The 10,022-nt window shown below is 41.2% G+C and overlaps 1 protein-coding gene across 2 annotated transcripts in view; it reads left to right on the top strand.

Annotated features, from left to right (window-relative positions):
* The first annotated feature begins 503 nt into the window (after positions 1-503).
* LOC134865630 (netrin-G1-like) overlaps positions 504-10,022 on the top strand; it is a 50,894-nt gene continuing 41,375 nt past the window's right edge. The window contains exons 1-2 of one of the 2 annotated variants that reach the window (XM_063885285.1): positions 504-624; positions 6,141-6,780. In XM_063885285.1, the coding sequence (XP_063741355.1) occupies positions 6,523-6,780 (258 nt within the window). In that variant the 5' untranslated portion in view covers positions 504-624; positions 6,141-6,522. Of the gene's footprint in view, positions 625-1,386; positions 1,896-6,140; positions 6,781-10,022 lie in introns of those variants that run through there. The other variant, XM_063885286.1, reaches the window with a different exon arrangement.

Here is a 10,022-nt window from a genome sequence, read left to right as displayed (position 1 = left end):
CAAACTGTATTCATCACAATCTACTCTACCAAACGTTTTGAAGTATTGTGAAATATAAAAAATAGGTAGTTCCTTGATCAAAAAGCCACTCCGGTATGTGGTGAAGTTGCCTATAGGGCACACAAGCTGTCCAACGTTCTGAATATGAATGCAAGAAGATAACAAAGAGAAAATGATAGGTATAGATGGAACACAATCAATTCACACACCTCTAAAAATATGATTGGAGAATATAAGAGTCTAGTCGAGTACTGATTTTACATCTCAGTTTTGTGCACCGACATGGGATACAGTCCACTCAATTACTGTGGTGACCTTCAGGTGGGCGCGGTTGTTCTTATCGTGCAATCTCCACCAGTTGGCATTACACCTCAATTAAAATGCGTGTTCAAAGCGACCTGTCACCGCGGCTGTTTGCCGTGCTGCTCGGCACCCTGTAGTGGAGAGGGTGACACCTATGACTCCTTGCCAAGGGAGCCCGGTATACGCACCTAACTGTAGTTATTCTTTCAGCTCTCCTTTCAAAATCCGCCGACTATTAACACCAACAACTTCGGCTGGAGGACTTTTTCCCTTTCCTTTTTCTGCAAGTGCACTTTCAAATCCACAACATCTTAATGAAAGGTAAGATATTTATTTTGTTTTTCCGAAACCATCGAGTTCTGAAGCGATGTTCAACTTATAATAAATTCTAACAGCGTTTTACTTTAGATTTCTGCCCTGAGGACTTGCCTCGGTTAAAATTAGGTTGATTTATTTCCCACACCCCTGTCATGTTAGGGCGGCTTAAATGTGATAATACAATCGCAATGAGTTAACTGATATGTGTGGTTTGCACGGCAGTAGATGATACGTCTTCTCACAGCTGAACACTGTAATTACCAATAGTGTTTGCTGAGGTCGAAAATGTTTGAACTGTTTTTCAATTGATGTCAGTGCGTGTAGGTTTGCAGCTGTTGGAAGCTGTACGATAGTTTAACTCTGCTGTATAAAGCAGTAGATCCCGTTGTGGAGCAACTTTAAATATAAGATTCGACTTTCAACGTTTACGAAACAAATCATGCCATGTTTATTCGGGAAAACTGCCGTCAAGAATTTCGGAAAGCATCACTGTACGATGAGTTGCATTTTAAACACAATAGAAACTACTACGAGGGGGGGAAATTGATTTTGGGACTCAATCGTTAGATAGACTACTCTACGGAAGGCTTGATATTTTTACGCTGTTTAACCACGTCGTAAAAAAACAATGGTTGAAGTTGAGATTTACAAGCAAGTCGGAATTATCTCTAGGACCCCGCGGAGCGCTCGTATGTAACTGGACATAGCGTCTCCATTTCAGGAAGATTGCTTATCTCTCTCCTCCTCTCCGGTCCACAACTCGGCTAGACTAACACATCTATCCAAAAGACTCCATAAGTTGCTCTACATCAGGATGTGTTTTCATACGCGTTGATGGACTTTAATGAATTTGGGACTGCCGTGTATCCCCCTTAACGGTATCTTTAAGTATTTTCGTGCGCCATTCCGACATATGCTGCGCCAAGAGCAGTGCTGCGTAAAGCCCTGTGTGGACTGTCGTTACTTTGCGGCGTTTACAGGCGCGAAAGGAAAGGTCTCAATGAGAGCAAGACCTGGAATAAAATATGGACTGCAAAGCTACTTTAGTGAGACTCAAAAGTTAAAATAAAGTGTTTTTCTTTTAAAGAGAAAACGTTTAGCTCTTAATTTGAATGCTGCATATGACGCTTCTCTTGATTCATCTGGTGAAATTAGAGTAGGCTACACTGGAAAGAGAAAAATCACTCACAGGCGTATCAAACAAAGTCTTGCAGCAACTACTTTTGGCTGTAAACTTGTTGAATGAGCAGCTCGACACAGGAGCGAATTTAAATGTGAGTATTATCGAGTTTTGTGCATTCATATTGTTCATTTTCCTTTTTGCACACCGTCACTTGTGTGCTGATGACAATCGAGACTAAAAAGGCATTTTTAGAGTCATCACAGTGGGCTGTTTATAGGTTAACTTTCACCATAATCAGGTTTGAAGTGGTATGTTTTAAACATACGGGATTGGAACAATTTGGATTTGCACCTTATGTTCTCAAACATCGCTATTTCTTTGCCGATTAATATTTGACATAATGGGACTTTAACCTGTTGCGCAGCAGGTCAGTAAAGTCAGATATAGGTGTGCCTCGCCTCTGCGCAAAATCTGACCCATACTTGTTAAATATCGTAGTGTCTGCTTAATGGTTGTTTCCTTTGCATCATTGAAACTGGCTTTATCACTTGACAAACTATACAATTGTTGGACTTTTGCCTTGGTCTCTGTCGTGTGTTTTTGATTGCATGAATGTGACATGTCCTAGATTTTAAAATGTAATGCAATATGTTCTGCGTTTTTGCATGTTAGTAGTTGAGGAGAAGAACTTTTAAATAATGTATGGCATCAGATTTCATGTGTGGCATGCAGTGGTGCAGGCAGGCTGCCTCACCGGCTGGGCTCCACACTGAGGGACCCTTACACTGTCTCGACCACATCCTCCCAGGGTAAAAGCTCTTTGCACAGCCAGTCACTGTTGTAAATAAAAAGTGACTCAGATTTCAAAGGCTAAAAGGTGGAGCCCCTGGACATTAATCGCGATGTTTAATGTGCTTACAGATCTAGTGCAGTAATGGTGCCGTTGAGAGACAAAGAAATGGAGAAGGGTTTGAAGAGGGGAAGAGCAGGGCTGACAGATTGAATGAGAGACCTTGTGAGAAAGAATGAAGGAGTGAAAGACAATGAGAAGACAAATGCTTGCCAGTACAGACATGCTTCTGCTTGCCTTTGGATCCCACTGTGACTGATATGGAAGGGTTTGGTTCTTGGCTCGGAGGACCTTGGATGCATTAACCCGTTTATTTTTGCACTCATCAGCCAGCCACAAAGCATCAGTCTGCTCAAACTGGCTATGGATCAAAAGTTATTGGTTGAAAGTCAGCAAAATCAATAATCAGAACAAGGCGGCATTGTACGTGTACACATCCAGAATCCTGACCAGGTGCTCGATACGGAAACAGCAAGGCAACAGAACAGCAATTGTTGCGAGGTAAACCACAGATGGGGCCTCAGTTTAGGCTGTCAGGGGCTTTTTCATGTTTTTAGAATGAGATCAATAAAAGTGTCATCTTGAAAATCGACGACAGTGTTTAAGGTACAGGTGTACTACTGTGAATCATAGGAGCTGATTAGAAGTCCCATATTTCAGCACCGTGGACAGCTCTCTTTCACTTTGCCCCTTATGGGATCCAACAGGAGATCAGAAAGCCACACTCGGAGACAGAGAACAAAGGCACACTTTAAGGGGATTACTATAAAATGAATAGAATACATCCGCCATGGTTTTTAAGAGTCTAGCTGGGAGTTTGTAAGCAATATAAGCCACGGGGCACGGCTGCCTGCTGACTTTTAAAACACTCTGCCATGCTTGAGCTGCCCAGGGGATGGAATGCAAGCGGACACAAGGGGGTGTTTCAGAGGCTTCAAAAACAGGTGAAGGAAATGAGAGAGAGAGAGAGAGAGAGAGAGAGAGAGAGAGAGAGAGAGAGAGAGAGAGAGAGGAAAAGGGGGGGCACTGAGGGTGAGGGTGGGATGGTCACCCTAAGCTCTTTCTCTCTCCCTGCATACGGAGAGCTGCTTAAATATTTATGACTTTTAATATAGAATCCGACCTCATATTTCTCTCAGTTAAATTATGACATTCCTTAGTTTCTCCTTGCATTTATAGTGGTACGAGGTATGATGAAGAGGTGGGGGAAACAAGAGTAGTACTTTCTAATTCCTGTATATTTATAGTTTCAGAATGTCATCTTTTTTACCTCTCTATAGGATTTAAATGATCCAAGATGGTGTCAAAACACTTGTTGTATGCAGATGAATAAAACATTTAAACAATAACTGAAAAGTGATCCAAAAACATTTTATACTGTATGCTTTTCTCCCTTTCCTGTCAAATTGTATTGCTCTGATGTTGAATGGTATCTGTCCACGGAGGTTCACTGTGCATCCCCACACCTTTTCCTTTCATCCGTAGATTTCATTACTCCAAGTGTCTGTGAATTAAATCCAATATCCCCGCAGTCAGCTCAATTTGCTGACGCTTATTAGCTTTGAATGTTCCCTTTTAAATAAAAAATAACCTCCCTGACACTGCAGCTGGTACCTAATTTACCTGTCTTTATAATGAAAGTCAACCTCAGCACTATGAAAGGAGGTATATATATGTGTGTGTGTGTGTGTGTGTGTGTGTGTGTGTGTGTGTGTGTGTGTGTGTGTGTGTGTGTGTGTGTGTGTGTGTGTGTGTGGCCATGTGAGTTGAGAGTGGTCCATCCTGCGATGCATCGCTGATCAGCGACTGACATTTATGTTTATGAATTTTGAGACACGCAACAGAAATCGCTCATTCACCACTCAGAGCTCCAGCCGTGTTATCAAATTTGTAATTGGCCTCGTCTTAGGAGTCTTGTTGAGTGACATGAGAATTTTTAAAAACCCTACTCTCTCCCTTTACATTTTTCTTTTACCAGTTCCTGTTGCTCTCCAACCAGAGGTCTATCAAATGTAGCCTGCCTTCAAACCTCCTGACATGGCTCAGGTTGAAAGGTCTGCTGAGCCTGAATTGTAGTGCAGATATTCATTTTGTCTCGGATGAACATCTGTCATTACATTTGGAATGTATTCACGCCCGTAGTCATTTGTGTAAAATGGGAAAAGGAGAAAGGTGATTGCCTTAGATGTGGTCAAAATGTATTCAAATTGGCACCATTTTCAGTCAAAGACAAAATGGCCTATTTAAAATACTGAATTTTAATGCCTCCATATGTCAGCAGGGAGCACAGAACCCAGCCTGCATGTGTGAGCCAAAGCAACTCATTAAGATACGTTTCTGTTTCCCAAATTTGATCCGTATCTTTGTCGTTTCACACGATGAACCTTTTTTATTAAAACTCTTTCCTTAATTAATTTGGAATGCCTTGATAATCTCTTGATAAAAACTGTAATCTCGTGACACAAATCCAAAAGAAGCTTTTTCCTCTGAACATAAAAGACTCTCCACATGCTTCCAATCCAATTTAACCGGAAACTTTTTATTTCAGCACTGTCTGTCAGTCAAAGCTGTAGCCTAAATGAGGAGAGAGTAGAGCTGTTGACGGGAAAGGCATGTACCCTCTGGTTGTGACAGGCATAGCTTGAGTCTGAATCTGCGTTAGAATAAATGTGATGTGACATTGCAAACTGGTAATGGGCTTTTAAAAGGGATAACCGTTCATGCTTGTTGAAATTGCGTCTTAAGTAGGCAAAGGTTCAATTGAAATGTTAATATATTTGCTGTATCTTAAGAGCCAAACGCGGGTACTGTCACAGACTTCTCTCACAAACCTCGGGCCATCCGAGAACACTGACTGTTAACACTTAACTTCTATTTACTGAAAAGTTGCATTGCTCTGTTGCAGGTTGCTTTATTATAGCTGCTCCATGTTATTTTCTCCACTACCACATAGACCTTTTACCTGAGACATTGAGACTGTGTGAGTCTCCACTGACTGCTGCCAGGCACCATTACCTGATGAGTTAGGCCATCTGACTGATGACTTGTGATAGCTCCGAGAAACGTACAATACCTCAAATAGACCATTTCTGTCTCCCAATTTTACTTTAATATTTCCCAAATGCCTCTGAAGGCTTTGGGACAAAGGCAACTCGACATTCGGTGATAAAAGGAGGAAGAGAATCGGTAAAAGCAATAACTTAAATGCAGTGACTTGACACATGGAAATAAGCCTTTCTGTATGAAAATAAAATGGAGATTAGGCTTTGCAGAACAAGCTGAATTTGAATTGTATATAGTGATTTTGGCAGGGTTATCATTGAGGGTTATGTATGAATAGTGGATTGCTGCATTGTGTTTGTGTATACATTATGTATGTATGTGTGAGTAAGTGGTAGTAGGTGGTTAACGCACCACCTCAGTGCCCTTAAACCATGTAGAATCATACATAATAGAGAATATAATAAACAGCAATAATAACAATGTCTCAAATGCTTTATCTGGTCTGCTTTATTCACCCAAGTGTCCTTTTCTTCTGTCTTACAGGATGCTGTGTGCTGCAAAAACCACAACTGAGAGAAGATCAAGCTAGGACATCTGACAGCCGCTGACTTGAGCAGAGCATTACTCCTCTCTGCCCATCACATCTGACCGTTAGTTGACCCTTTCATCAACACCAACACTTGTGAAGAAGCCCCCTTGTTGACACACCTCATCAACCAGGCAGCAATCAAAAAACAAAATAACTAAATGGGGGCGAATCGTTGCCTGAAGCTGCTCATACAGAAGTAGCAACATGCTGCCACAGTTCCCAAATGCACCATTTGGTTCAAAGCTGAAGTGAAATTAGAAAATTCTCAGCAATTTTGTCATTTTTTGTGACAAAGCAGCAGTTGTAAAAACTAAAAGTCGACAAAAAACACACAGAATGAGCTCAGCGATGCTTTGGCCTGTTCTGTTCGCTGTGCAAGCTGTGTGCACCAGCGTGGCACACGCCATGCAACATTACCCCGCGGCCTGGGGACACTATGACGTCTGTAAGTCCCAGATCTATACAGAGGAGGGACTGGCGTGGGACTACATGGCCTGTCAGCCAGAAGCCACCGACATGACAAAGTACCTGCGAGTGGCCCTTGACCCCCCAAACATCACGTGTGGAGATCCGCCAGAAACGTACTGCGCTTTGGTGAGTAGTAACCTCGTCCGTCTCGTGATGGAGACAAATGAGGCTGTAGGCAGGATCACACACAGTACTGGGTCAGGGATAGAGAGCAGTGCATACAAGGCACCGAGCTGTTGCTGCATCAGAGATTAATGTGCACATTGAAACAGTGAGCACACTAGGATGTGCTTACATGCAGTAAAACAGACACAAGCTAGATGGAGAAACACATCAATACATGCTAAACAATCATTGAGAGGAAAGTGTAAAGATCAAAAGGTTCGTATCAGCTTAATATGTACACTGCATACACGCAACAGGTCATACAGCATGTTTAATTTCTCATCTGGTCGCTGAGTTTAATGAAAGGCGTTACTTTTTCTGACAGTACTGAGGTTTTAAACTTCCGTTGCAGATAGTTTGTAAGACAGAACCATTCAGAGAAACCCATTGGAAGCTGTTTGAAAAATGGCGGGCACTTAAAAAAGGTTTGTTAAACACCCTGTTTATCAGTCTTTATTCAACCAATCATATCAACGAAGAGGTTAGCATCACTGATGTTCTTCACTGGAAGCTGATTGGTTGAATTGCTTTGCTTAATGCCTGATGTGATGGATTCGATCTTCTTCTCTTGTGATCTCTAATATTTTAAGGATGTACCTGCCTCATATGGTAACTCTTGTAAATTATATATGGCCTATTGTCATAAAATGCAGCAGAACTTTAAAGTTATTTATTTTCCTCTTCAATTTAATTTTACCACTCAGCTATAATAGGCAAACACAGACACATACCATTAAAAATATCACTGCAAACACTAAAGCATTATTATAACTATTATTTTAGAACTTCACACACACAGAAACAGACAGACACACACACACACACACACACACACACACACACACACACACACACACACACACACACACACACACACACACACACACACACACACACACACACACACACACACACACACACACACACACACACACACACACACACACACACACACACACACACACACACACACAGGGTAGATCAGTCTTACCACTGATAGGGTTATTGTACTGGCGCAGTTGTTAAGCACTGCATGCTCACAGCAGTGTTCAGCGTCGTGTTTCATTGGCCCTTATCAACCATTATCAACAGTTCAACCTCAGGTTGCATTTGTCTATAATCACACATAAAGAAAGCAGCAAGAGCCCACAGGCTCTGAAGTGCTTCATTAGAAGTTGCGTGTGTGCCCACTGAGAGCCCCTCAAAGTAAATATTTACCAATTAAAATGGGCATTTTTAAAAGGAGAGTTTTAATTCTTGCAGCTCCAGATGGCATTGAGACATTTAATGCCACTGTAGGACGAAAGAGGAGCAAGTCGCTAGTCAGGTGTTGTGTTCTGTGAAGCTTTATATGAAAACTAACAGTGAAACCTTAATCATGAGTGGATTATCCTGAACATTTATATAGCACAATAGTGAAATTGGTAAGACTGGTGCTTCATTTGGTTACAATAACTGTGGGTGGAGGAAGTTGCTTTGGCGCAGCTTTGTTTATATATATTTTCATTAGAAACTTTCCTACAATATTGTTGAAATAAATCTTGTATTACTCTGTGTTTACAATTGAAGGTTAAAATGAATATGACAAAGTTGTTTTGCTGGACATTTATTGAGTTTCAAATGATAAGAGAATGGTTACGATTCATGGTAGTCGAGTCTATTTTGATGTTGAAAGTAAACTGATGTTAGTATTGTTGCTCGCTGTGCGTCCTGCTTCTTTGACGCTTTAAAGTCTGAAAGGATTCAGTGAACTCACTATCTACGTGTATTATTCCCTGATAATAAAGGGTGTGTGACTTTTTATTATACTCGACAATCTAACAACAGCTAGTTTGTTTTCAATCCATCGATTTTTCTTGATGCTCAACCACTAAACACTACAGGTAAACGTTACCCTTCTCTTACACCAACAATGCAATATGTAGACATCTGGATTGCACCTAAACCCTGCCCTTGCCGTTTTCACACGGTAGAAGGCCTACTGCAGGATTCAAACCTATGGATTGTCCACCCACTAAGAGGGAATACAAGTACTAACACTAGCAATCTTTAATAACAAGACATGAGTGATCTTGGGTAGAATGTAAAATTTGCAATACCCACACCCTATAAAATTTGCCAAATCAAGCTGTACCTTAACCTAACCAAAAGGTTTTGTTATGCAAGTGTTCATGCGTTGCTGCATCTGACAGGATAACCTCGGACATGAATTTGAAGTCATCATTGTACAGATGTTCAGAAACACAGGCTCCTTCTGCACTCGCTTAAACGGCTGTTGTGCCTTTGATCTGTTTACATTCTCAGTTGGCACACAGGCAGACAGACACCGGTGACCTTATCCACCGGTGCTTCCTGAGACCTTGTTGGAGATGAGAGCAGCATGCAAATGAGCTCTTTTAGCCAATCACTAAGTTGCCTGCAGTGAGCCTAGTCTAATCACTTTCGTTGGTTTCCCTCATAGCGGATGGTCAAAGAATCCTGGTTGGCTCGTCCACCCTCCCTTCCCTCTGTTTTGTGCTTTTGATTCCCATCTCTGTTGCTCAAGGATGTTTTTTTTGTCCAAACTAAGCTCTGCTGACAGACTTTGCTCAGAAAAAAAGGGGCATTAATCATTCAAGAGTGGATCTTTTATCAGTCAAGGTTTGAGGTGGTTTATGTTTTTGGATGAAATGGTAATACAAGTCGTTTTCAGTGTTGGATCTAATACCAAGCCTGCTTACTCTTAAGAGAAAGTAATAAAAGAGAGTCCAGGAAAAAAACAAAGTGTCTAGGACAGGTGTTCTGCATCAGGGAGTTAGCCCTGTTTTTATTTATAGCTGCAGACCTTCAGGGGTTCTTCAAAATTGTGTTGGTATTAAAGCTGTTCTCCTGTGGTGCACTGTCACTGACTATCATTCAACGCTGCTTTAATATATTTCACACTAAAAGGCAGTGGGCAAGCTAAAACACTGAAAAAAAGTATGCTGTCATTTAAGAAGATAGATAAATTGCCATTCATTTTCCAAATGTGTAATATTTCTTATTCATGCATTTGGTTGCAACTAATGAGGAATGATATTCAGAATTTTCATAGATTAATACAAATTATCCAATTAGAGCCATTTGAATGGTCATAGGGAAGACAATAATTACACTACTGCCACACATGGGCCTTAATTAACAATATCGGTTAGTGCAGAAGAATGCCTGCTGAACGACATCTG

This window comes from Eleginops maclovinus, chromosome 6, assembly GCF_036324505.1.
Source record: "Eleginops maclovinus isolate JMC-PN-2008 ecotype Puerto Natales chromosome 6, JC_Emac_rtc_rv5, whole genome shotgun sequence".
In the NCBI taxonomy this organism is placed as follows: Eukaryota; Metazoa; Chordata; class Actinopteri; order Perciformes; family Eleginopidae; genus Eleginops; species Eleginops maclovinus.
This window is presented reverse-complemented; position numbering and strand designations above follow the sequence as displayed.